The sequence below is a fragment of the Truncatella angustata genome, assembly GCF_020726525.1.
Source record: "Truncatella angustata strain MPI-SDFR-AT-0073 chromosome Unknown BKA67scaffold_2, whole genome shotgun sequence".
In the NCBI taxonomy this organism is placed as follows: domain Eukaryota; kingdom Fungi; phylum Ascomycota; class Sordariomycetes; order Amphisphaeriales; family Sporocadaceae; genus Truncatella; species Truncatella angustata.
The window spans coordinates 4,883,293-4,908,189 of record NW_025763382.1 but is presented as its reverse complement, the minus strand read 5'-3'; the positions used below and the strand labels follow the sequence as shown (position 1 = coordinate 4,908,189).

Here is a 24,897-nt window from a genome sequence, read left to right as displayed (position 1 = left end):
TTTGAATGGGACATAACATCGGGATTTTGCGGGTCCTCATAGGTCCTTAACTGGCGGGCTAAGCAAGCATTCAGCGTTGGAGACATGGGCGAGGCACCTTGATCACATCGTTCCTCCACAAGACTTCCACATAGCCGACCATTTTGTTCTCTTAATTCTGCAACCTTACGCAGTATCACTGAGTTATCTATCTCCCAATAGTCCATGGCAGCACATATTCGACCAGTCTCGCTTACAGCCTGGCAGGCAGGATCCGGAGTCGGATCCGAGCGGGGCTTGACTTCGGCCCCGGACTTGCCACCCATTTCGCGCAAGAAGCAGGCTATAGTGCTCTTCTCAGCTTTTATAACCATCGCCCTGACAATAGGCTACAATCAATGCTTTGGTGTGTTTCAGGAGTACTATCTGTCCCCCAGCCAAGACATATTGGTGCCGGCGCCGGCTTCGCAGACCTCCCCACCGACGGCATTGCTCACCTTTGTCGGCACGCTGTGCTATGGGTTGACCTGGGCAGGCGGCATCCTCGTGAGCCCCATCATATCACGTATTGAGCACGGAACTTGGTCAAGCACGTCGTCGACTCGGATATGGCGTCGCAGGCTTCTGCGCCTCTTGAAGCCAAGAACCATTACGATCTCTGGGGTTCTCATGATGTCTACTGGGTTCGCACTAGCATCTCTCAGCAGTTCTATATGGCAACTCCTGCTCACGCAGGGCTTCTTGGTCGGCTTCGGGATGTCGCTACTATACTTTCCGCTTCTAGCTCCAGCGCCTGAGTATTTTACCAACCATCGGGCTACGGCTATGGGTTTTGTAAGTGTTTAGCACTTTGGCAGCGTTGGCACGTGTCACATCATATGTTTCCGCCAAGGAGACGAAGTAATGCTGCGCCTACTGAAAAGTTGCACGATTCCCTCATGTTTCCTGTTCTTGGCGATACCGCTGCTAATGTTTCGGTGCGTTACGTAGATATTAGCTGGTGGCGGTGCCGGCGGCCTCATATTCGGACCCGTGATCCGGGCTCTTCTCAGCGCGGTTGGCGGTCGGTGGACGTTGAGAATCTATGCTCTTTTCAACCTTATTGCTGGCTTACCAATCGCCTGGACAGTGCCGCGGAGTAGGTTCGCAGCCGTCTCAACGGCAGAAGGACCGGAGAGGCGAGGCACTCACGTCTCCCGCTCTCTAGCCCTAAAACCGACATTCCTCTTCTCCGCCGTAGCTGCGTTCCTCCAGGTAAGTTTTCCTCTTTTTTGTTTCTCCCTCTTTTTTTCTTTTCTTACCAGTCTTGGCTTTGTTCTGAACCCTACCTGCTGTATCCTCATGAGTTTCTCTCAGTCTACACTCACTCTGGTCAACCTGAGGACTCGGTGACTAATCCTCTTAGGCGGCTGGTGCCCAGCTTCCGCTCTCCTTCATACCTTCCTACACCGTCATTCTTGGTTTCGACGCCTCCAAGGGTGCGAATCTCCTTGCCGCCAGCAATGCCATAAATGCCGTGGCGCGTGTCCTCATCGGTTACGCTGGCGACCGCCTTGGGCGGCAGAACACGCTTGTGCTGACACTCCTCCTCGCTGCATCCAGTGTCTTTGCTCTCTGGCTCGCCAGCGCCCTGGCTTCTGCTTCGTCTTCCCTATCACTATGGCTGGCTTTTATTGTGCTTTATAGCGTCTCTGCTGGTGGATATTATGCCTGTAAGCAATTTTTTGGGATTCTTCCTACCTTTTTATTTTTATTTTTATTTTTATATATATATTTCAGCATGTCTATGGAGCGTATGCTGCCCTCTAAAGGCATTTAGCTCTTGACTACTGTTCCACAATTTCTCCCGAAGACCTCTCGACCCATCACGAAGAAGTAATTACTGACTCCTAATGCCATAGTGTTCCCGGCACTCATTGCTGAGGTCTTCGGCATCCGGCAATACGCTGCTGTGAATGCGTTTATACTTTTTGTAAGAGGGCTGGGAACTATGTTCGGAAGTCCCGTTGGTGGACAGCTACTCGGCAGCTCGGATGAGGGAACGAGGGCGTATGCTAGTATCGCGTATTGGGACGGCGCACTCTTGATGGGCGCAACAGTGTGCTGTGTCGGAGTACGGTGGGCTGATGGAAAGGGGAAAGGGTGGAAGTGGATAGCTTGAGGCTGATATGCTGCAATAGTGGAACATTATCCACTGCTACGCTGGTAGATGCCGACGTGGTGTCGACAAAACCTCTAGAATGTTTCGCTACACGGGCCGAGACGACAATCTTCTGAAGTTGATGCCTACTGGCACCATAGTATTGTCATTTATCGACTGCGTCTCAGACTTTTCAAGGAGCATAATTGTCCCAGAAGCCGAGATACATCGTACACAAGCGATTCCTTGTGTCCCGTATTCCCCTTGTATCTTATAACATCCCTTGTGAATTAAAAACAACAAGTTTGGACGGCAAGATGACTTGTAGGCAACTCGAATCTCCCACTTTCGCGGGCCGTGCGCGACGTTGTCAATATCTAAAGCTGGGGAGCCTATGGGGCTGCTGATACGTGTAAAGAAAGGTACGAAGAGATTGTTCCAACATGAGTCGGATGAGCTTACCTCAACGCGGCCACTCGCAAAGGCTTGCGCCATCGCCGAGGTGAAATACAAAGTAAGTGATGGCGATGCACATGGTGTTCTCTGAACGGGCTGCTCGGTGCCATTATACTAACGGTGAGAGAGTGGCATGGAGAACCGAGGACTCTGAGAGAGAACGACGACGTTAGGCGCAACGCAAGAATAGTGTTGTCGACAACGAGCCATTTCCATAAGCTGTCAAAGCAAATATTTCCATTCCGGGTATCATATCATAAACGCCAGTTCCGATGCAGCCAGTCTATGCGGTGTGATGCTCTTTTATGCCTTGTTCTCAGCAGGCTTGCCGTCCAACATGGCAAGCTTCTTCATCTTCTTGGCCTTTCTCTTGCTCAACGATGCATCATTCTGGCCTAGGGTGTCGCCCCCTTTTCGTTTTTGTCCCTGGTTTTCTGCCCTTTCCGTGCATGTTTCCTGCTCGACGCCCTCCATCTTGTCCCCGTTGTTCCTTGGCTTGTCCGCGACTTGGACGATTTCGATGACGCCTCTGAAACCGTTTCGCTTGATCCCCTCGTTGACAACAATGCCCCTGGGGTTCACCCCTAATGCCTCGGCCCCCTTGTCGGTGCTCAGGCCCCATACGGCGAATAGGTTGGTCACATCGGCAGGGCCACGCAGGCCCATGACGTTCCTGGCCTCGCTGCTGATGACGATGCCTCTCCCCCTGGTGGCTCTTGCCAGCTGCATCAGATTGCCGATGAAAGATGCCCGGCCCCTGGCGTCGGCGCCGAGGACCTGGGAGTAGCATACTTCGAAGCGCATGCCTCGCTTGACGGCGGCCATACACATGGTGGGCTTGAAGTGGAAGTCAAGATAGCTGGTCAGATCCAGGGAGATCAGATATGCGTGGTCAATGTTGAGACAAGCTACCTGGAACCCTTTCTCGTTGGTGGGGCGGACGGCGACGATGTCGTAGAGGTTGACGAGACGCGGCAGGTGGTGGCCGACAGAGGTATCAGCCAGGGGCACGGTGCAGCGGGTGAGGACGGTCGGGAGGGTGTCGTGTGGCGATTGGGCGTGGTTGCCGTCGAATTTGGGGATGGGATTCTTCAGTTGGGGTGGAATGGGCACGCTCAAGGTCTGGCTGAGGGCTACAACATCGTATCCCAGGCTCGCACTGAACTTCAGTGTACGCGTGAGGTCGGCAGGGCTGGTGGAGGGCGACCAGGCAATGTTGAGGTCGTAGAGCATCTTCAGTTCCTTGGGCGCATGGCGCACATGTGATGCAGTTGTGCGCTGCGGTTTGATGTCTCTGACCTTGGATGAATGGATGTGATAACGTGAATGGAGACGACTCCCAAAAAATTATTCTCGGGCGGGTTGATCAACGCTGGAGCTCGTAGTGGAACATCACTCATCGAATCGCGGGGGTTTTGCATTAGCTCCAGTACATAGTCCGACTAAGGTTAGTGTAGTCCAACCGTTAGTCTACTACTAGTACACAGCACATATAGTAGAGCTCCGGTTTGTTAACCCCCCTGCAGCGCATGTAGGTACTGTAGCCGGTACTTTGGTACCAAAGGTTAGCCCACTGGAGCATTCACGCTGCACCTGGCAGACCTGGAGCATCGATGCCCCAGCAGCCCAGCACTGCCTGCTCGGACATAGCGCGCCCAGCAGCTGCCCAGGTCAAAGTAACTATGTAGGGTGGTTAAACCTGCCGCAACCCACTGCTGTCGGGAGAGCTTGGCCGTACGACACAGCCACTGATGACGGGGTCCTCCAAGGCAAACGCATCTTGGCTTTTGTCACGTTCCAGGTTCTCGGCCACGGGCCTGTAACGAGATTCATTCTGTCTTTCCGTGGCAAAACATCTGCCCAAACCTCTGCCAGGACAACCATTCTCGCCATCTCATTCAGCGACAACAGCGACGTCATCCCATCGCTTCGACCAACCTCATCTCGGCGACAAACAAACAACCACAAGGAGGCACACCACTGCCCACCATGTGTCTCATATTCACTTGCGGCGAGCACACCTTCCGGAAGGAGATTCAGGGCTACGAGGGTATTACGTGCCAATGCCACAACTGTGGTAACTGGAGCGGCAAGGTGGTCAAGGAGAACCCGTGGTTCACCTTCTGCTTCGTCGTAAGTTGCACACCATGTCTTTCGCTCTCGAGACCCATGACTTACAGACGTCTCACAGCCCGTCCTTCCTCTCTCAATCCACGGCTACCAAGAGGTTAGCTGCAACGTCTGCAACTTCAAACAACCTCTCGAAAACCGACCCGATGTTCTGAACATGAAGGGAGGCGGTGGTCAGGGCATACCGATGAATAACCAAGCAGGCCCCAATCAGGGCTGGCAAGGGCAAGCACAAGGGCAGGCCCCTCCCCAGGGCCAGCAGCCCATGCGCTACGGATAGCATACGAAACCACGACACGATTTCAATCAGAGCGAACCGAGGCAACGAGCAGTCGAACGTTAGGGGTGATGTCCTGTGGTTCTGCCGCCGCCGGCAACGATGGTGTAAGGGGAGGCAGCTTCTTCCATGCTTGTACATGATTTTGGCGTTCGGTTGGAAATGGTTCTCTAAAGATTCCCCCCCTGATTCATTCCCATGGCATGCTTTAATAATACATGATACGTCATAAGACATTTCACAGCATACACGGCGCATTTGTGTGCACAGATACGTGGTGACTCGTACGCTCAACGCATGATGAGAAGGGCAATCATTCCGTTCTAAGAATGCCGCCACCATCCACTGGGGGTTTAATGTGGTCTTGTACGTGTACCAATCACTATGGCTCCAACAGGCAACTTCCTTGGGCAGCTTTCGCGTCGCATGCGGTTGTTTTAGAGCACCGTATATGAGTCCGGCCGGCATATGAAGGATGTGTGGGCAAGATCACTAGTAGCGCCTCTTTTTCCACACGAGCCGAGCCTTTATCAAAGAACCGATGAAGGAGTTCCATGAAGATCCTTATGTTCCCCAATGGACTATCTTTACGGAAAGATGGCTCGACTTGGGCGGTGCCGTGAATCGGACCGCCCGGCGCCGCTGCCAGTCCCTAGCTTAGCTCTTTCATAGAATCGTCTATTTAAAAACGAATACTTTAAAGAACCTATGTCCCTTCATATATATTGCTTCTCTTCAAGGAATTATGGCCAAACTCGTGTCAAGTGATCCTCTTTATCAAAAAGACAATTGTCATAACCCTGTTTCTATGCGCTCTATAACAAAGCCGCTAAGACAGTGTTTTGGCTATTTTGCTTTACTGTTTACAGTTTTTGGAACCGGCAGGCTGCCACGATGTAAATATCTATGGAGCCCTTGCGTCAAAGGGTCTAGATAGCCATTGCCGACTCTATAATATGATACCCGCACCTACGTGTAAACATGATTTCGGATTCGGATATCTTAAAGGAGCAATACCGCGACCTTCTCTGGGAAATTCTCCGAAGGAACTCTTCCAATTCTTAATGTTTCTTTTACAAGACAGTCTCTGCTTCAAAGCGCATATCGAGCACCACCGATTATGTCACCGCCAGATGGAGTTTGGAACTGGCGGGCTGCTTTAAAGGTATTGAGTCCTCGAGGCTGTTGGCAAGATCGTCACCACCGGAGCATGCATTCCTTTACACTCACACGAATAACACTTATCTACATCTTCGATGTGCTAAGAGTTCCTGAAACAGCTCCGATGTCGTTATTACCCAAGGACGACATTATTTGGATGATTATGGGGTTAATTGGGAGTTGCGATTGGCTTCTCTCGTAGCTATGGCGCAGTCCGATTGGGTCAGAGTAGCCATTCCACCAGTATGGCCAATGCCTGGACTTCTTTATTCTTGAGTGCCGTATTCTTACTTTCGTCTGGCTCAACCATACTAACCCCATTTTTAGTAAGAGGCTAGCTCTATATTGTGCAGTGCATATTGTGTTACCTGGCCCATAATCGAAGTGAATGTATTATGTACAATTTCCAAAACTTATACCTCGGTCGAAGTTGACCATATAATTCCATGCTCGCACGGATGACTATCTAGACTACCTGATGATTCTATACATTCATTGCCCAGGGGAATCAACGAACAAAGTGACAAAAAGACATCCGATTGCCCAGGGATGATGGCATTATCTTAAGGGAACACGGGGCTTGCCGCGTTGCCTTGAGCTGTAGGGACGGCAGTCTGTTGGATGAGCGCACCAAGGTTGATGACACTGTTCAGCGACAGCCCGCTCAGGTTGACCGTTGGGCCTACGTTGACGCCCTGTATGTTGGCGGGATTCATCGCTGAGGTCGTCACGGCCGGCGCAGCTACTGCAGGGTTACCACCCAGTGCAATCGACGACACAGCCACCGGGACGGCCGTGGGTTGTACTGGAGCTGCTGTAGCAGTTGAGGATAATGTCACAACAGACGGAATGATGACTATAAAGACAGTGAGCTTCGTTTTCACTTGCCACATCACCCGCCCAACTTACCAGAAGAACTACTAGTTGCCACAGCGGAAGCAGCAGGAGGCTGGCCGACTACAACTGCCGTCGAGGCGAGTTGGGCAGCACCTGAAGTGAACACCAAAGGGACTTCTGTGGCAGGATTTGCAACGGCGGCAGCAGACGAAGGTGCAGGTTTCGCAACTCCAGCAGCAGAAGACGAAGGCACAGGGTTCGCAACAACAGCAGCAGCAGAAGAAGAAGACGAAGGCGCAGGGTTCGCAACAACCGCAGCAGCAGAAGACGAAGTTGCAGGGTTGGCAATAACAGTAGCAGATGATGGCGCGGGGACGCCTTTTGCAGTTGTCGCAATCGAGGCCGACGAGATTGCGGCAATCGCAGAGGAGGCAGCAGCAGCAGCCGATGAAGCGATTGCACCAGCTTCGGATGCTGGCACCGGCGCCCCTTGAGTTGTGCCACAGGCGATCATCTGGACCATCGTCATTGTAACTTGCTGAGTGACGGTTGAGGCTAGAGCTGTGATTGTGACCGTTGGTGCTTGTCCGGTACCAAAAACGGTCGTTGTCACGAATGACAACACGGCCCTACAGCATCTGTCAGCTTGCAAGTCCCGTCCCACCACCGTTCAAACTTACCCATCTGCATTCTGAACAGTTCCGTTCCCAGCCTTCTGACCTCCTGCAGCCTGGGTCATAGTAACTGTCTTGGTCTCGGTCTTGACAGCGGCTGTCTGGTTAACTCCTCCCCCCACAGCGGCAGCGCCCACGGTTATCGTTTGTCGGACGGTCTCTGTCACAGTCTTTGCGGCGGCGGTCTCTCCATTCTTGTCGCCATTAAGTTTCCCCAAGATATCACCCAATATACCGCGTTTTACCGGCTTGTCGTAGTAGTGGTATGTATCGGCCTATAGTCCATTAGCTCTACCCGGAGGGTCGTCGAGGCTGCCCCATCCATTACGCACCTGAGCAAAGGACATAAGTCCCAGCACAGCGAATGCCAAAACATCGAATCGCGCCCTCATCCTGACCGGATTTGGGCGGCTAGTTGCTTTCCAGTCGCGGATTGCCGAACTCTACACGAAATCAAATGTCGTTGCAATGAGTGAAATAACAGGCCAGCCGTTCTTGATTAAATGGGATCAACCCTAGATGAAGAGAAAAGAGCGTATCGAGTGGCGAGACTTCTTCCACTGTTCTTGGAGTCTTGTTTCGTCGTTCAAATCACTGAAGGAGAGGACAAGCCAGATCGACAAGCAGGAACATAGGACGGCCAAGCACCACTAGGTATGATCGGAAAGAACGGGACACATAAAAGTCAAAGGTATCCACGTTTACTATTGCACGGGCATCGCTGGAATGAAAAGATGCCGGTCAAACCAACGAGGGACACGCGCGAAGAGAAACACGTCAACCCGGAGAAGGTAAAAGATGCGGAAAGGCTGAAGAGAAGTTGGGACGAATGGGTGATAAACGGGAATGCCAGCAGAGAGTCTCGAGAGTCCAGAGGATATCGTACCAGTGGCACGCGAATGACTAGTTTGGAGATCGTTTCGACCAGGGTAGGACATGTCCATTGTTGCACTCTGTGGGATTTGATGCATACTGATGCAAATGAAGGCCATTGACAGCATACCTTAGCCAATAAGACACCCATGATGCTCATGGTTTTTGAAGAAAATACCCGCGCAATACCCCCATGCGGCTCTGACAGGTCTGCAACCCAAACTGTGAATAAAGTTGCTTGAGCCGCTTGATGGGACCAGGGGTGGAGCGTAGTCATGGCGGGGATATGAGACGTTCCCCTGACGAGGGGTGTTTGAGCCCAGAGCCCAGAGCCCAGAGCCCAGACAAGACAAACCACATGGCGAACCCATACAGAATCTTCAAAGATTGGTCGGCAGAAGCTGCAAGGCGATTTTGAAAGTTACCGAGTAGGTCGAACGCGTAGCGATGATTGAAATGAACTGGCGGAACTGAACAATCTTGGCGTAAGCGCTGAGTGCTGCTTCTAACAGAGAGACTCATGTTCGCGAGTTTTGTTTGAGGAATATACGGAGGACATAACATCAGGCCTCGCAGTTGAATTGCCGATTTAGATCTTGTCATGCGATGCTGGTTTGGGATTCGTCATCAACTCCCATCTAACGACGGGGTGCTGCTGTTTCAGCCAGGAAATCTCAGCATCGTCAAGCACTCTGGTTCGGACGAACACCGAGCGATACACGCAGAACTCGGCGGCACTGAGATTCAACAATTCTCCGGCAACATATGCTGTGTTCAAGCGTATGGAAAGGTCCAAGAAACTAGCAAGTATATCATGAGGGACCATATACCACCAGATGCATGTCGAGGATAAGATTATTGGGCAAAGAAATCGTCCAAGAATGGCCGAGAGCTTGGGCGCTAGCCAATGGGTTTTAGACTTGGCCGTGCCTCCAGGCCCGGGGTAGTATGCCATGGCAGCATCGAGTAGACATAAGAGTGAGACAACCCTTAATCTTATTCGCCTCTTGACGACCCACCATTGTAATGCGGAGTAAGAACAACAGGCCGTTGAAATATATTATGTGATCTAGATATGTCAACTGGAACCGTACTAGAACAATGCAAGAACATGTGAATGATCCTGGTTATGCTGGCAATGCTCAGACATGATGTGCGCGCGCACGAACTTAAAATAGTTCAAGTGTCCACTACTTGGTTGTCACCTCAAAACGGCTTAGTTATGGCCAACTCTACTAAATTAGATGTCCATCACCGGATTGAAGGCAGAACCTCACGAATGCGCAGCTTGAAATTTCAATGACCTCGATTAATGTAGTGGTCACATACCCCGGTAATGTTCAGTTGAAGTATTCAGCTAATAATAATAAAAAGCCAGAACGGCTATATAAAAGGTATACCTCGTTCTTTACCAGAATAGTTAACCGTTATCCATTATCAAGATCTCGTGCCGTCCCTCGAACGCCCGGATGTTAACTTGACCAAGGGAGTTACGAATTATTAACCACCTCGGGAGTTGTGTTCGTTCCAGTATCTATATGTGTCAAGACTACTAGGTTAGAGCTTGAACAACGAAATGGTATATACACATTCCGTAAGAGGTTAAAGACCGTTTCCGTACCCTACCAACCTACCTGACGATAGACTTCCTGGTTAGCCGCTTCGAAATGCTCTCACAATGTGGATCTCGATGAGGCGACTACATGAAAATTTTGTTTTCATGATAATATTCTTTCATAACAGCTTCCAAAACCATCCAATCAGGGAGCAACACACTTCTTCGTTAACTTCTCGATTAGTATAGTGGTCAGTATGCCAGCTTGTCATTCTAGCAGTAGAATCAGTTCGCTGGAGACCGGGGTTCAATTCCCCGATCGAGAGAATTTTTGTTGTTTTCACATCACACATCATGTATATTCGCAACATGCCTACTAAATTGCTGCTCATTCTCTTACAAAATCTCTGCAGTACAAAATCGGGACATTCCTCCCGTGAAAACTGGCTTTGAGCAGGGGGGCTTATATATGTATCAGTGGCGATGGCCGACTGAATACACGTCACGGGTCAAACTCCCCAGCGCGCCGTCACCACTGAAGCACCATTATTCTAAAAGCTTTTTGTTCACTTAGTCAATCTTTACAGCTTCAGTCTATCTGACAAATCAAAGAATACCTGCAAAATTCTGTACACAACGCCGAATCTGCAGACACCATTGCCACGCCACAATCGCAAGAATTCAACACACCTGGCGACGACAACAAATAGCGATACCAACAACAACCTGGCACGCGTCTTGGATTTTGTTCCACCTAGGCTTTGACTTTTATTCTGTCTGCACGTACTGTCTGAACGCTTGCTTGGGCGACAACAATCATATCAGATCGTGCGCTCTGACTTACAAGCACCAACACTGACTTTAGTTCGTATGGAGAAGTGAAATAGACGACTAGAATAACTAGTTACCGTAGCGAGTCATTCACAGTGGTCGTCCTAGAGTATACTCAGCTATGCTGACCTAAGGCTATCAACAGGCAGGGATGTCACTTGGATCCACGACCCTCTAGTCCAGCTCCGAATACCTGGCTCTCTCTGGTGATGCCATCACCTTGCTATCTCCCATACTTAAAAGTGCATTGCATTCATCATCACTTGCTATCTTTTATTATCCGTTTTCCACCATTCTTATGCTCTTGTTCTTATAGTTTTCTTGTTCAAACCTTCATCCCTCGTTTTCTAGTTTATATCTCGTTTCTCTTTTCCGTTTACCTTGACATTTACCAAGTGTCAACCCAGGTTCTGCTTTGTTTTTCTTCTTCTTCTTCATCCTGACTTTGCGTCGTAACATGGCCCAACCACTTGAAATGCCATCAAGGGACTCATGTTTTGGCACGGCCAACGGCGGAAACCGTTATGAAAAGACCCCTAAATTGACTGTACCCCCCCGCAATGCCCCTCACTCTTGGCAAGTGCAGTGCTGCGCCTTTTCGGGGCCTCGAGCTCTCAGAGCTTACAACTCTTGTCGCGAGCTGCAATCCGATTCCTCTGACTAGGGAATAAGCTTGACTCGTGACGGCAGCTATCATATCTAGTTGTCGGTTCTCTTGTTACCATGTCGCACGCTCATTCTCATGATGGCATTGGTGGCCACTCCCATTCACACGATGGAGGTTTCAATGCGCAGGAACACGGCCACTCGCACGAAATTCTGGATGGGCCTGGCAGCTATCTGGGCCGGGAGATGCCCATTGTAGAAGGTCGAGACTGGAGCGAGCGCGCGTTCACGGTAGGCATAGGAGGGTATGTACTAATTCCGCTCACGTCTGTTGGCTGTTTCGAGTGAAACGTTCTTGTTGCAACTGCAACCCAATCCGAGCCAAACTTGGGACTTACATGCGCGGCGTCTAGACCAGTAGGCTCCGGTAAAACAGCTCTCATGCTCGCTCTTTGCCTCGCCCTCCGTGAGAAGTTCTCGATAGCGGCCGTAACGAACGACATCTTTACCCGCGAGGACGCCGAGTTCCTCACCAAACATAAAGCCTTGCCCGCGGAGCGCATTCGAGCCATCGAGACCGGCGGCTGTCCACACGCTGCGGTCCGTGAAGATATCTCGACCAACCTGGCAGCACTCGAAGACCTACACCGCGAGTTTGGCTCCGATTTACTCCTCATCGAGTCAGGTGGTGATAACCTGGCAGCCAACTATTCAAGAGAGTTGGCTGATTATATTATATATGTCATCGATGTTGCTGGAGGTGACAAGGTGCCGAGAAAGGGCGGACCGGGCATCACACAGAGTGATCTCTTAGTGATCAACAAGACAGATCTGGCTGAAGCGATTGGCGCAGACCTTGACGTCATGGAGCGAGACGCCAGAAAGATGCGTGAAGGTGGCCCTACAGTGTTTGCGCAGGTCAAGAAAGGAGTTGCAGTAGATCATATTGTAAACCTGATTGTTAGCGCTTGGAAGGCGAGTGGTGCTGAGGAGGAAAGGAAGTCGAAAGGCGGTCCCAGGCCGACAGAGGGGCTTGGAACGTTGGCATAGGTGCCGTCTCGCACTGGGGGACTATGACTAGAGCAGATAGGCTACATGCCTTCTTTCATCATGTGTATTTGTATATCCGATATAAAAATGCAACATATGAATCTGCTTCTTGTACCTCGCAGATCCGTGGACGCCAGTGCGTCCAGGTATCTTGCACCAGAACATTATGTGTGTGGGCTTCAGGGCTTTGAAAATCGTAGCTTCGGCCTTGAAATTGTGAAAAGCGCAATGGGATTGAGTTATTGGCAAATCTCTGAATCTTTGAAATCCTCAAAAGAAATTCAGATGCCCAAATCAAATACATCGATTTGTCTGACGAGGTCATCCATAGCTGCGTCAAAATCCTTGTCGATTTCATCGGCTGTTTCGGTCATTTCGATCGTTCGCAGGTAAGCAACAAAATCCGTTATGAGTGGAATGGTCTTATTGTCACTTAGTCCCCATCGTTCACTTCCAAATTTGACCATAGTGTGACCAGCACGAAGTGCTTCCTCCTGGCTCCCTGTTTCCTTTGCAATAAGGAATAGACTCCGATATGCTGATGCTTGTAATAATGGGTACTTGGGAAGAATGCGCGATTGAAGTGACCCTTTTAGCATCTCGGTTGCTTCATCGTATCGACCCTGTTTCTCCAAATTGAGTGCCAAGTCGTCCCGTGCATCAACCCATATTGCTTCCATAATATCGACGTTTCGATGAGGCTCTAGCCTAGCCAGCATACTACGAAAGGTGTTTTCGGTCACATCTAGGCTTTGCAGCTTCATTTCGCTGAAATTAAGACCAAGGAAGCCCTCCACGTCAAGCATAGCGATACTATCCGGCCGAAGCTGGCAGAGATCCATATACGCTTGAGCAAGAGCATGTACGTTCTGCTTGGCATCTACCGGGCCCATCGTGTATATGCTGCCGAACAGTACCGGTAACGGATGATTATCCTCGAACATTATTCGCGAGAGATCTGTGACATATCTCATAAACGAGAAATATAGGTCGGGGTAACCATCGGCAAAATTGAGAGCAACCACGTAGGTCCAGAGGAAAAGCAGTGGGCTTTGTGCCTGGAGCAATGCTTTGCATTCGTGAAAGCAGTTATGTAGCACTTGAAAGGCTTGTTTTGTCTGACCGTTTTTCAGCATCCTTTTACCAGTTCTCCCAAGATTCCAAAAGGCGAACAGAGGACCAGCTCGCACAACCTCAGAAGGATCTAGGGTCCATAATCCAGAGGCGAGTGCACCATTAACATATCGGCGCATCGTACTAATGCATACCTCGGGTATGTGAAGGTAGTCTGGTGATTTTAGAGGGAAGAGGTCCGACATTGAAGGACTCGGCGATGGCGTCCGGCATGATACGACCGAGCCGCGCGGAGATGAAGGTCGTGCCATGAACTCCGATTGACCATGCACGAACTCGGCCAACTGACTGTGTTTGTCCGCAGGAAGGCTGCGGAGATATTTCTTCAGCCGCTTATCATCCACCGGTTTGCCTCGTATAAGTCGCACTGATTCTTTGCCTACTGCGGCTCGGCCTGTGTTCTGCCGGAGGAGCTCGCTCACTTGCTGGAACCTCAGTGTCTTCTGCAAACCCCATTTGTTGAAGCGCGTTTTGTACATTCGCGCGCTGAATTATGGCTCAGCATAACCATCTGAATATTAACACAGTTGAAGAAACTCACGTGGCAAAGAAGCAGTGTTTCTCCTCCATTATCTTTATGACATCTGTGAGCTTTACATTTCGGTTTTCGTAAAGCTCTGTGATGATGGCGCGGTGCCTCTCCCAGTCGTCGGGAGAAGCCCAACGGATATTTGAATCCGACATTATCAGATTGGGGTCCCAAGGCTAGATCGTCATAGTCCTGCCCGCCGTCAATAAATACTATTGAGCTTGATATCTTGGGATGATACAAACATGCTGAAGAAACCCGCCAATTTCGTAGAGTTAAGGGTGTGGGCGCGGCCTTCCCCTGTTCTTTGGACGGCGGCTGGAACCCAGCTCCGCCTGATGACATGGATGTGAATCGTGAACAAGCTGAGTGGGCCTCCAAGCAACATTACTGAGCTTCCCTTCTTGACAGGCATACCATGATTAGCATGTGGTTCAAATCCAGGGAGTCATAGGGGTGGTGTGCGGCCATATGGCTTGATGGTGTCTTTGTTGGGTCCTTGACAGATGACCGTGGCGCGGGATCAGCTAAAATGGTCCGCATTGGTCTGGTAAGCTACACAATAAGCATGCCTTAGACGTACGTTGATTGTTTCAACGGCTCAGTCTCTTCATTGCGAAGATCGCTTGGTTTTGATTGGTTGGTTCGCTTCGCTGTCCTTCAAACTGCCACTGCTGAGGTGTGCTGAGGTACAAGGGTAACCCAAACAGGTAGAATTGCCGTGTTCGAAATCAATCAGCCAGCAAACGTCAAACAACCCCGAATTTTTAATTTTCTTTGTACCCTTCCGATTTTTGCATCAGTTTCGAATACTGTGGCCGTCATGTTTCAGCACCCGTAGCAGATCACTGTGTATAATATATATTTTTATTTGTGGCTGACCGTCTAGAGGCATAATGAAGAACGTCGCCCCACTCACTGGGCCCCGCAAAGTCTCATTGAACAGAGTCTATTTATTTACCAGGCCTCGTGCTGACAAACTGCGCCTGATCATGATATTATCTCAAAAACAGTTCGCAAAGACCCGCCATCTATGAAAGAGACTTCTCGGAGATCATGCGTTGTGTCGCCAAACTAGCATTTCACGGCTTGAAATACATGTAGGTTGGCACTTGTTACATCGACAAGAGAAGCAGCGTGAAGCTTCAGGAGGCAAACAACTCCATATACGCATACTAGCGAGGGCGCAAGTATCTGCTACACTTACCTATCCGACGATGAACAGTATTGGTCCGTTTTCATATCAGAGATCACGGAATTCAATAAGGTATATATATAAACAGAGTACGAAGTATCACAGAAGCAAACTTTACTCAACACATGTCATGGGCAGCAAATAGACAGACTGCCCACATTAAAGACCGAGCTTCTGGCCAGCTTGGTTTATTCAGCGTGAGCATGCTGTTGCTATAGAGATGGGGACAAGGCATTCTACACACTTCAGGAAGCGATAGCTGGTGCTACTTCTGACAGCACTATTATTGCATGGGACTTGAGCTTGCAGTGCAAGAATGATGGTATGAGTATACTTGCAAGATGGCCAGAGGATTTCTCAAATTGTGGCCGTCTAATCCAAAGGGAACCCAACTTGAAGTATAAGCACATCGCACAAAGCTCCTATTCGATCATTCAGTACGGAATGCAAATACCAATCCCGCTTATTTCAGACCCCAATTTCGATAGTCCCTACAACAGTCTTCTACCATGTGGGACACAACTTGAATTGTTAAGCCAGGGCGTCCCTGACCTTCTAAGCAAGGTACACAAAGAGAGACATGTTCCGAGATGTGTTGTAATCACCTTGATCTCAGCCAAAGCATGCCATCCGCAGACTAAGATCATAAGTCTGTATAAGAGCGCAACGTTGAACCCCAAGGGCAAACCGTCATAAATGAAGCATACAAAGAGGCGACCCGGGAGACCACCTTATCACAAGAAGCGTAGCGCTTCACAGCCCTAACCTCCTCGTATGAATTTCCGAGCTTTGTGCCGTCGACGTCAGTATCAAGAGCATCGTCGATCAGTCAATTGTAACGATTTGATTGACTAAAATTGTATAACATGAAATTCTTAGATCCAGCTCGCAGGCCTCGTTCGAGCCCAAGTTTGTTGGTATAATGCTGAATTTGCCTCTAGCCTGCGTATATGAGAGTTCTAAATTTATGACCACAACTAGGCTCTAGAGATATGAAGTTTCCTTGGAGGATTTATGAGTCAACTCAAATCCTCATACCAGAGATTCAAACACCCGCTTGCTATGTAATCTGTGTTTATATCCTGGGTCTGAGGAGAGCAATGCCAGCTTATGCACAATTCTAAATGGGTTGACTTGCCTTAGCTAGCAGGCCAACCTGTCCCAAGCCCATGTTAGACCCGATCCGTCTGAGGCAATTCCGTGTATATTCTCTTTCCATTTATGACAAGAATAGCATCACAATCTGCATGGATTGGAACCTTCTGATAGGCAAGATGTGCCCATCGCAATACTGGGGATGCTCCTCAGGCCAACGGAATGAATACCGGGTCTACAATCTTCCAAAGAATTCCTTGGCAAGGAGGAGATGAAGTTGATTGTGCAAATTGGACGGCACACGAACGACAAAACAATTATTGCAGTCATGGCCGAACCTTGTTCATGAAGTAACTTTAGGCTTATGGATATTCAAGCCAACTCGGTGATTGGCACAGTTCGCTATGTAAGTCTGATAAGTCTGAGGAACTCAGACACCCAAGATGGAATAACTCGGGCAAGGTGAACGCATGACGAGATATAGTAGAAATTGACACTGACGCGTCATTAATAATGGATAAAAGATTATAATGCTTCTCTGTGAGTTGATGTCTTGTTATTGGCTGGGCTGGGTGGCCTTTTGTTAGTAGCACCTGAGAAGGGCGACGGAAGTAATGCCGATTACTCCCTACTGAAATGCCAACTTAGCTTCACAAATCCTGCAGATCCAGGCTAGGTCTCGTTTCCGTGACATTTCTTATCAATCTTTTTTCTAGAGTTTTGCAGGGCTGATGAAGTGATGATGTGGGATTGTCCTCGTTATATTCAAACTGTTATTCCTGCACCAGAGGCGTCGCAGGGCATGTACAACGACTCTTCTGCTGCACAACGACAGTGGCTTAAACAAGACACGCTAGGGCTTATACGAACTTATCAGTCATAGAAGATTTACAATAAGATAGATATCTCCACACCGCAATTAAATGATTGATGCTCATTTCATACCTTGTTGCTCAAGAAAACACTGGATAGGATTTGTGAGCAAGGTCATGGAAAAAAGAACTGCAGATGGTTATTCAAATCATTTTGCATACATAAACACACCTATGTCTAACACATGTAGTGATTAGTACATTAGCAGGATTCCACTTTAAGATAGATTAGAGAATGCGTCAGGTCGTCTAGAAATCATGTTAGTGTGCGCATCTTAATGGGTCAAACACCAAAAAAAAAAAAATTTCTTAACAAAACAAACACGACTCCAAGATGACAGTTCTGATTTTACTTACACGCACCAGCGATTCGATGGTTTAGATTGGCGTTCGGGCGATTGAGCTGAAAACAAGCACCGTATTCCGCTGGAGCAATGGTCAGACAGCTCATTTCATAAACTTCATCCAGAAGCATGGGGCAAACGCCCGTACGACTGCCGACTTGAATCCTCTGCTGGTTCTTCTCAATCTGGACGGATACAAGGGCATCAGAACGCACGAGGATAAGGATGTTGAGGGCATCCTCGTGGAAAAGATCAAACTAAACTTCGCAATAGTGAGAAGAAGATGCGTGAATAAATCGGAGGAGACGAGAAGTATGGAGTATCCGTAACCTCCCGCGGCAGGAATACAACCTTCCTTCCACCGACTGCTGACATCGTCCCATCGCCTCCTCCTTACGGATATCAACGTCCAAGTACAGTTGCTACAGCCCAAGTGCCACGTTACAATCTTTCCGAAACACGTCAGCAACTAAGCCAACGGTATATTGCTGAGTCGCCTAATTTGCGCAAGCCACACGGAAGCCAATCAGGCGTATTCAGCAGGCCTGAGCCTGAGCTACAGAAACCCGCTGTTTCTAGGGGCCCTCCGTTATTGAAGTTCCCCAGAGATGCAAATCAAGGCACTTCCGCTGCTCGCGTTTCACAACCAAGTAGCCCTACCGTCAGGCCGGAACACCCTTACCTGAAGGTGCCCAAGAGTGAATCGGGACCTTCGCAAGGGGATGCCAAACCTACGGTGCAATATTCGAGTAGCTCGTTGGGAGCTGCAAGAACGATTCCATTGAAGCAAACTGCCAGGAAGAGCAAAGCAGAACGTATTTTTGAGACCAGGCAGGCATTTGACGAAACGCTGCTTGAAGTCGACCAAGAGCCCGACGAAGAGGAGGACGACGAGCTGTATGATCTCATGGCAGCACTACTGAAAATGAGTCGAAACTACTTGTATAAGAAAGGTGTTGTCCCTCTCCTGGACCTGGCTGATGGGCATACTTGATAGGGAACAAATAACGGTGGAAATATGACGCACGTAGACATAAAACACCTCATAGTTACTCTATGAGTAATATATTGTCATAAAGATTTATTCCTGGTTCCATAATCGTGATTACAAATTTGTGCGTCGCATGCCAAGTTTTCGTTGACGCGACAGGTGCGATGTTACTTGCACCTGCAGTCCTTGACAGATTTATGCGCTGTGGAAGGAGTGAGCTGCCGCCCATCTGCTTGGATAATTTTCCACTACCTGGACTCACAACCACAGCCTTGGCCAATTCATGGTTATAGAGAGGCAGTTTCTTTCAGTAATACCTGTTAGTACAGGAAACTGACCCTTTTGTGTCTTCGTGAACCCAAAAGCACGATCCAAGATGCCATCCAAGCGTTCCAACAAGCGCAAGACCAAAGAGGACCATGAACTCTCAGATGCAACTACTGAATTTCTCGCCCGAGACGAACCAAGGCGTCCCACTAAGCGTACCAGAGGTACAAGCCTTTCGCGTCTCGATGATTCCGACGACGACGCCGGTCGGGATGGCAATCGGTGTGTACCATTCGAAGTCCCTGCCCGAGGGGAACTGTTTGCTGACTGGTCACGACCTCAGTGGTTTCCAGACCTGGGCCAAATGGCTAGACGATATCAAACGGGAAGAAGCCGCAGGCACGAAGAAGTGGACCAAGGCTTTTGAGCAAAAGGCGGATAAACAGGACAAGCAGCTGAGATCGCTACTGCAGACGCACGAAAATGACCAGTATGCCCAGATTGCACTTGACTTGCCCAAATGTTCACTAAAATAAACGGAAGGGAAGAGCAGCAGCAAATGCTCACTAGCATATTCGGGAAGGTGTACGCCACGGCAAGCCAGCTATCGTCTACGGGTAATAGTATCAGGGAACTGGCAGATGATGGCCTAAGCCTCGTCAAAGAAGCACGAGATCTGATCGCCGACAGTCGTATGGTTGTCAAGTGCTATACGGACCTTAATGAAAGCCTCAAGACACACAATATTGAGCTTCCTGCAGCCACACTCAAGAAAGACAAGCAGGACATCAAGGAGCTACTTGCTTGTGGACGCGAGCATGGCGAGACCATTGCGAATGGTCATTTGGCGCCGCATACGTACTCACCACCCAACCTGGAGAATGGGCACAACGCGCACGACCACACAGCGGCGGACATGTTTCAAGAGAGTCGCAGGACCATACAGGATAGTGTCGGTAGTGTGGTTGATGAGCAGCTGCAAGGCTTTAAGCGACTGGTGACTACAATGTCGCCAGAAAGAAATAGAGCTTGAATATAGTGGGCTGGCGACAAAATATGGAAGCATACCAACAGGAGCTGAGGCTGGCTGGGCATGTGGAGAGTGTGAGAATTGCGGCATTTGACCACTGTCTGTCACAACGACGATACATACTACTCCGCCACGTTAGTAGACAGTCGCAGTTTTGGTCATGGAGTCAACGTAGAACAAGTCTTCAACCTGAAGCAGATGGAGGTACGTGGCTAGCTAGTGGGGATAACTGTTCTGCTGGATTCATGACAATAAGGTTAGCTAGTTATGTCCGGAATCTGTACGTATGACGGCGTCGGACTCGTGGCTTGTCAATGCCACAGCGGTTATCAGCTTATTCAGAGCCGGGCAGGGGCCAGAAATCTGTATCTGGGCCAGTCCTAATTAGTATTAGCCTGACCTCGTTTCTCTTTCCCTTTTTTGCCCACCCACTCCACTTTGCGCACACTTTCAATTTTCTTAACCCACCCGAAATTCTCAGGAAAGGAAAATCGGAGAGAGCGAACTTTCGATCTGCCAACCTCAATCAACCGACAAAAGACCATCCGTTTTTGCAGGCCTTAATTCCAACCTGGTGCGTTGACGGCTTCACTCCATTCCTTTTCTTGAAATAAAATCTTACTAACCTTCCTTCCCACCGACAGTCAAGATGGGTGCCCTCAAGTACGTCGAAGAGCTTCAGAAGAAGAAGCAGTCGGATGTCCTGCGATTCCTCCTCCGAGTCCGCTGCTGGGAGGTATGTTGAAAACAAATAAATCTCTTTCGATACGGCACAAGACACTCGCCACGATACACACATGGAACATATGCATTCAATTGCGATCAATGGATGATCATGTGGACGCTTTGTGTTTTCTATCCTCGCTCTGCCGCCGCTGGGCCCTGTTTCTCTCGCCCTGCGAGAAACAGGAGCCAGAGGTGGCAGGGCGGGTGAAGAATGACCCCGTGTCTCTGCTATACAGTCGTTGAACATTTGCTGAGACTGCATCAATATAGCTCCGTCAATTGAACGTCATCCACCGCGCTTCTCGCCCTTCGCGCCCCGACAAGGCCCGCCGTCTCGGTTACAAGGCCAAGCAGGGATACGTTATCTACCGTATCCGTGTCCGTCGTGGTGGTCGCAAGCGACCTGCCCCCAAGGGTGCCACCTATGGTATGTTTTGTTCCGGACGCTCATGACGCCGGATTCAGAGAACTAACTCCGTCTCCCAACTACAGGCAAGCCCACCAACCAGGGTATCAACCAGCTCAAGTACCAGCGATCCCTCAAGTCCACCGCTGAGGAGCGTGTCGGCCGCCGCTGCGCCAACTTGCGCGTCCTGAACTCGTACTGGATCAACCAGGACTCCACCTACAAGTACTACGAGATCATCCTCGTCGACCCCCAGCACAAGGCCATCCGCAAGGATCCCCGCATCAACTGGATCGTCGCCCCCGTCCACAAGCACCGCGAGTCCCGTGGTCTCACCGCCACTGGCAAGAAGTCCCGTGGTCTCAACAAGGGTCACCGCTACAACAAGACCAAGGCTGGCCGCAGAAAGACCTGGAAGCGCCACAACACCCTGTCCCTCTGGCGCTACCGATAAACGGTTCGCTGACAGGTGTGTGGAGGCGACTGCTGAAAAGGAGCAAGTTTGTGCATGGGCATTTGGCAAAATCAATTTACGATGGAGTAAGGTCCTGCTTCATGGTCTGGTTCATATGCTGAGTAGAATCGGCCGGAGTCACGTTACGTATTTCAGAATGGAATGAAAATGAATTCCTACGACAACAACAAAATTTCACGTTAACTTCTGGCCTCGCTTCAACTTCACTACCCCCTGTGACACTGAAATATTTGAGCTGTCGTCCTCTTGTAGACTTTGCTCTGACCATGATTGTTTCGACGCCTAGATGATCACTGCCACTGCTGTGCGCATGCCACTTGAGTTGGTGAATACCCTACAGACTACCATTGAATTCAGCTGTGTCTGGTGAGTGTTGCGCATTGCATCCTTCCATCAAGTTGATGGTCCCCGGATGCCCCTCGCGAGGCGGCGTGGATATCAGAAAGATGCAGCCAGCATGAAGTACCCAAGACTAGAAACCTGGCATCACTGGAAGTCTCGTGCCGGTTATAACACCACTACTACCTGACCAGGAAACTTGCTCCGCCGGGCCCCGAGTTCTCCCTCATAGAGACTAGGTTGCACTGGTCTTGTTCGAATGGTGGGTGCCTATTACACAAAGCCGAGTCTCACCTGCATACTGGCTGTTATTCTTTCACGTTGAAGCCTCCAAATCTGGGCTAACCCTCTTCTGCGCCTTAGGAATGTGCAATGTAGACACTTGGTTTCCCTGTTGGTTGTCGCTGGCGGCTCTAGCTTTCCTCGCAAGCTATAGCCAAAGTTCCATCCACGATGAACAATAGCCGCTCAGTGAGGCATGGGGAGACGGGTGAAGGGAATCAAGTCGAAGTGACCGGCGTGGCACGCAGTGTAAAAGACTTTCCGGAGCTCCAGCAGAAAGGATCCGCCTATGTACAATCGTTTCATTTTCGACTGAGTGCTAGACATGCGCTTTCCATTCTTCATAGATCTGATGATGTGGTCCTGGGTTGGCAGCCTGGTCGAACTGAGACCAGCCAGAAATCTTCGAGCCATGATCTAATTGTGAGACGGGCTTATAAGGGACCTATTAGTCGGTGGATCTACATAAAACGACACCGTCTGGTAAGAATTCGATAGAGGATTGATTTCGGGGCGGGCTTCCTTTTTGGAAAGGCAGAAAACACTCGTCATTTGGAGATCGACCAAGGTAGTCATGGCATGACTAAACGCAGGCACAAGTCCTAATCTCAGAATTTCTCATAGCTAGGTTCACGTACACTCTTATACTTTGGGGGTCTCCTGGTGCCTAGAGGGCATATCTGGGATAACCGGAGGGCATCCAACAATGCGATGGCGTGATGGGGAATATTCAATCCGAAGCACTGGATAGATCCATGTATGTATTATTTACGCGTCCATGGACCGTCATTCTACCACCACAACATTGTAGGCTTGTTAGCAGGCCTCAGGGCCACCACCATTGCGTAGCAGATTTGAGTAATCGTCGAACAGGAGCCTGTGCCTCTCGATAAACCAGCTTCGCTGGCACTAATTCTTGAGACCACGGTGCTTCAAGGAGCTGCTGGCTTTGCAGGTCATATATAGGTCTTCTGTGCCAATTCCATTATTGCTGGTGCCCTACTGGCTCGAAAGCCCTCCCGGCCCTTGTGCCGAACTCATTGGTATCAATATTATTTCTCCAAGTCCGAGATGGCGGGTACGAATGTTCGGCGCAGTCGCCTTTGTACGTGTAGTATCTATCGGAAAGACGAGTCTTTGACCTACGTATTGTACAATTTGCAGGAACAGAGTTCTTTACTAGTTCAAATCATGCACATCTCAACCCTTCCTGAGACTTTCGCCACCTGTTCAACGTCTCTATCCAGCCTGCAGCAATCCCAGCCGTGTCGCACGCCTCTTCATTTCCCGCCGGCTCAATAACGAGCAGTGCATTGACCGCGGGATAGATGGCCTCCCAGCTTCTGCCGACCGGCACGTGGTCTTGCACGAAACGTAGGAGGTTGTTGATCCACTTCCCATCGCCGCGGTGCTGCTTCAGAATAACCCGGATGGGCGTCATTGTGATTTCCGGAAAGCGCGCCAGCTGCGCCTCACATCCCGTGTAGAGCGGCCAGCTCGTATCCCGAAGCCAGCCGAGCAGCCCGGCCACATGCGGGCGCATCTCCCGCGCCGTATGCACACGCTCCCGCAGACTGCGCTGCGCCATGTGGTCGTCTCTGTACCCGGGAGCCCAGGCGTCCTCACGTTGGTCCATAAACCGTATCGCACCGCGAGCCTGGGCAGCCAGAGAGGAGCCGGCGAGTCGCGGACCACTGCAGCTGCCGTCCGGATCGACTGCGGACAGGGCCATCAGCGCCTGGCGGTAGCGGAGCATGGCGTCCTCGGGGAGCTCGCATACCACTTCGCGCAAGGCGGTGAGTGCGACGTCCAGCTCGTCCTCCGAGGTGAGGGGCCGGGTCAGGATGGACGAGATGGCGGATACAACACTCGCCTCACCTGCGCGCTGTCGCGTGAGATGGATTATTTTTGTGCGGGATGGCCTCGTTCTGCCGTTATTCGACTCGTGGACAGGGCTGCATTCTGACACTGCCGAGAATATTTTTGGCACAAGCGCTGCAAACTCAGTCGCGTCCAAACATTCTATAGCGACACTTGTTGACATGACGTCCAAGTCGTCGGGTAGCAAGCCATTGGGCAGAGTGGATGACATGGGGATATATGTGATTTGAAAATGAAGATCCGGTGATGTGTTGAAAAATCTTGTTTACTCCTGCCCCTTCTTTTGGCTGTATCAGAATTTCATCAAAAATACAGGCTTTGTGACGATGACAACTTGTTCTATCACATAGCTACCGGTTCGGCTAGAGCCATGCCGACTATCGCGGTTGCCCCACAACCATGGTCATCACTGGCCTCTCAATATGTTCGAACCACCACTGGGGTTCACATGGCTTTCTACTTGGAGAATGTTGTTGTCACACTTGGCGGAATCATTGGCAACAACTAATGTGTACAAGAACTCTTCTGTCTACTGCCAACTATCACATAAAAACAAAATCACAAAACCTCTGTATGCGTAAACCTTTCATTAGGCTAATCTGCACATGTTCAGATCTATCTATTCGTGCCGCCGCTGAATATACGAGAGCATGATTGACATCGCCATGTGATACATCGAATACATCAGAGAATGATCGAGATCCCCACGAGATACATTGAGCTCTGTCATTCGTCTCTTCACAACCCGAACCACTGGCTTCG

At 50.0% G+C, this 24,897-nt stretch overlaps 10 protein-coding genes and 1 non-coding gene across 11 annotated transcripts; 7 read left to right on the top strand and 4 right to left on the bottom strand.

The window, feature by feature from the left end:
• The first annotated feature begins 92 nt into the window (after window positions 1–92).
• On the top strand, window positions 93–2,184 carry BKA67DRAFT_195926 (major facilitator superfamily domain-containing protein). The gene is made up of 4 exons (XM_046095386.1): window positions 93–813; window positions 970–1,233; window positions 1,385–1,691; window positions 1,881–2,184. The coding sequence occupies exons 1-4, from the start codon at window positions 205–207 to the stop codon at window positions 2,138–2,140; spliced, it is 1,440 nt and encodes a 479-aa protein (XP_045961935.1). The 5' UTR covers window positions 93–204; the 3' UTR covers window positions 2,141–2,184.
• A 694-nt stretch (window positions 2,185–2,878) lies between these two features.
• BKA67DRAFT_655946 (RNase P subunit p30-domain-containing protein) lies at window positions 2,879–3,808 on the bottom strand (the record flags this gene model as incomplete). The annotated part of the gene is made up of 1 exon (XM_046106855.1): window positions 2,879–3,808. One exon carries the CDS (start codon window positions 3,806–3,808, stop codon window positions 2,879–2,881), a length of 930 nt encoding a protein of 309 aa, XP_045961934.1.
• Window positions 3,809–4,564: 756 nt separating this feature from the next.
• On the top strand, window positions 4,565–4,985 carry BKA67DRAFT_655945 (uncharacterized protein; the record flags this gene model as incomplete). Its single annotated transcript, XM_046106854.1, has 2 exons — window positions 4,565–4,708; window positions 4,767–4,985. The coding sequence occupies 2 exons, from the start codon at window positions 4,565–4,567 to the stop codon at window positions 4,983–4,985; spliced, it is 363 nt and encodes a 120-aa protein (XP_045961933.1).
• A 1,600-nt stretch (window positions 4,986–6,585) lies between these two features.
• On the bottom strand, window positions 6,586–7,977 carry BKA67DRAFT_195897 (uncharacterized protein). Its single transcript, XM_046095385.1, has 3 exons — window positions 7,661–7,977; window positions 7,053–7,609; window positions 6,586–6,999 (listed from the first exon to the last, which is right to left on the bottom strand). Exons 1-3 carry the CDS (start codon window positions 7,717–7,719, stop codon window positions 6,707–6,709), a joined length of 909 nt encoding a protein of 302 aa, XP_045961932.1. The 5' UTR covers window positions 7,720–7,977; the 3' UTR covers window positions 6,586–6,706.
• A 2,339-nt stretch (window positions 7,978–10,316) lies between these two features.
• Window positions 10,317–10,408, top strand: BKA67DRAFT_t55. Its single transcript has one exon. It is a non-coding gene; the product is annotated as a tRNA-Asp (tRNA).
• Window positions 10,409–11,636: 1,228 nt separating this feature from the next.
• On the top strand, window positions 11,637–12,569 carry BKA67DRAFT_512562 (urease accessory protein UreG; the record flags this gene model as incomplete). Its single annotated transcript, XM_046097486.1, has 2 exons — window positions 11,637–11,824; window positions 11,933–12,569. The coding sequence occupies 2 exons, from the start codon at window positions 11,637–11,639 to the stop codon at window positions 12,567–12,569; spliced, it is 825 nt and encodes a 274-aa protein (XP_045961931.1).
• Window positions 12,570–12,850: 281 nt separating this feature from the next.
• BKA67DRAFT_532890 (Clr5 domain-containing protein) lies at window positions 12,851–14,387 on the bottom strand (the record flags this gene model as incomplete). Its single annotated transcript, XM_046099609.1, has 2 exons — window positions 12,851–14,189; window positions 14,245–14,387. The coding sequence occupies 2 exons, from the start codon at window positions 14,385–14,387 to the stop codon at window positions 12,851–12,853; spliced, it is 1,482 nt and encodes a 493-aa protein (XP_045961930.1).
• Window positions 14,388–17,652: 3,265 nt separating this feature from the next.
• On the top strand, window positions 17,653–18,732 carry BKA67DRAFT_532889 (uncharacterized protein; the record flags this gene model as incomplete). Its single annotated transcript, XM_046099608.1, has 3 exons — window positions 17,653–17,658; window positions 17,777–18,050; window positions 18,167–18,732. The coding sequence occupies 3 exons, from the start codon at window positions 17,653–17,655 to the stop codon at window positions 18,730–18,732; spliced, it is 846 nt and encodes a 281-aa protein (XP_045961929.1).
• Window positions 18,733–18,808: 76 nt separating this feature from the next.
• Window positions 18,809–20,029, top strand: BKA67DRAFT_673519 (uncharacterized protein; the record flags this gene model as incomplete). The annotated part of the gene is made up of 3 exons (XM_046108733.1): window positions 18,809–19,278; window positions 19,340–19,486; window positions 19,540–20,029. Exons 1-3 carry the CDS (start codon window positions 19,106–19,108, stop codon window positions 20,027–20,029), a joined length of 810 nt encoding a protein of 269 aa, XP_045961928.1. The 5' UTR covers window positions 18,809–19,105.
• Window positions 20,030–20,496: 467 nt separating this feature from the next.
• Window positions 20,497–21,828, top strand: BKA67DRAFT_556079 (ribosomal protein L15e). Its single transcript, XM_046102131.1, has 3 exons — window positions 20,497–20,762; window positions 21,023–21,179; window positions 21,245–21,828. Exons 1-3 carry the CDS (start codon window positions 20,676–20,678, stop codon window positions 21,610–21,612), a joined length of 612 nt encoding a protein of 203 aa, XP_045961927.1. The 5' UTR covers window positions 20,497–20,675; the 3' UTR covers window positions 21,613–21,828.
• Window positions 21,829–23,443: 1,615 nt separating this feature from the next.
• On the bottom strand, window positions 23,444–24,298 carry BKA67DRAFT_532886 (uncharacterized protein; the record flags this gene model as incomplete). Its single annotated transcript, XM_046099607.1, has 1 exon — window positions 23,444–24,298. The coding sequence occupies one exon, from the start codon at window positions 24,296–24,298 to the stop codon at window positions 23,444–23,446; it is 855 nt and encodes a 284-aa protein (XP_045961926.1).
• Window positions 24,299–24,897: the final 599 nt, after the last annotated feature.

Excerpts from the sequence above, each read along its gene's own strand:
- BKA67DRAFT_195926 (XM_046095386.1), top strand. The coding sequence starts at position 205 with ATGGCAGCACATATTCGACCAGTCTCGCTTACAGCCTGGCAGGCAGGA. Across the intron at positions 814-969 it reads GGGCTACGGCTATGGGTTTT|ATATTAGCTGGTGGCGGTGC; the intron begins GTAAGTGTTTAG and ends TGCGTTACGTAG. Across the intron at positions 1,234-1,384 it reads CCGTAGCTGCGTTCCTCCAG|GCGGCTGGTGCCCAGCTTCC; the intron begins GTAAGTTTTCCT and ends TAATCCTCTTAG.
- BKA67DRAFT_195897 (XM_046095385.1), bottom strand. The coding sequence starts at position 7,719 with ATGACCCAGGCTGCAGGAGGTCAGAAGGCTGGGAACGGAACTGTTCAG. Across the intron at positions 7,610-7,660 it reads ACTGTTCAGAATGCAGATGG|GGCCGTGTTGTCATTCGTGA; the intron begins GTAAGTTTGAAC and ends CAGATGCTGTAG. Across the intron at positions 7,000-7,052 it reads GGCAACTAGTAGTTCTTCTG|TCATCATTCCGTCTGTTGTG; the intron begins GTAAGTTGGGCG and ends CTGTCTTTATAG.
- BKA67DRAFT_556079 (XM_046102131.1), top strand. The coding sequence starts at position 20,676 with ATGGGTGCCCTCAAGTACGTCGAAGAGCTTCAGAAGAAGAAGCAGTCG. Across the intron at positions 20,763-21,022 it reads TCCGAGTCCGCTGCTGGGAG|CTCCGTCAATTGAACGTCAT; the intron begins GTATGTTGAAAA and ends GCATCAATATAG. Across the intron at positions 21,180-21,244 it reads CCCCAAGGGTGCCACCTATG|GCAAGCCCACCAACCAGGGT; the intron begins GTATGTTTTGTT and ends TCCCAACTACAG.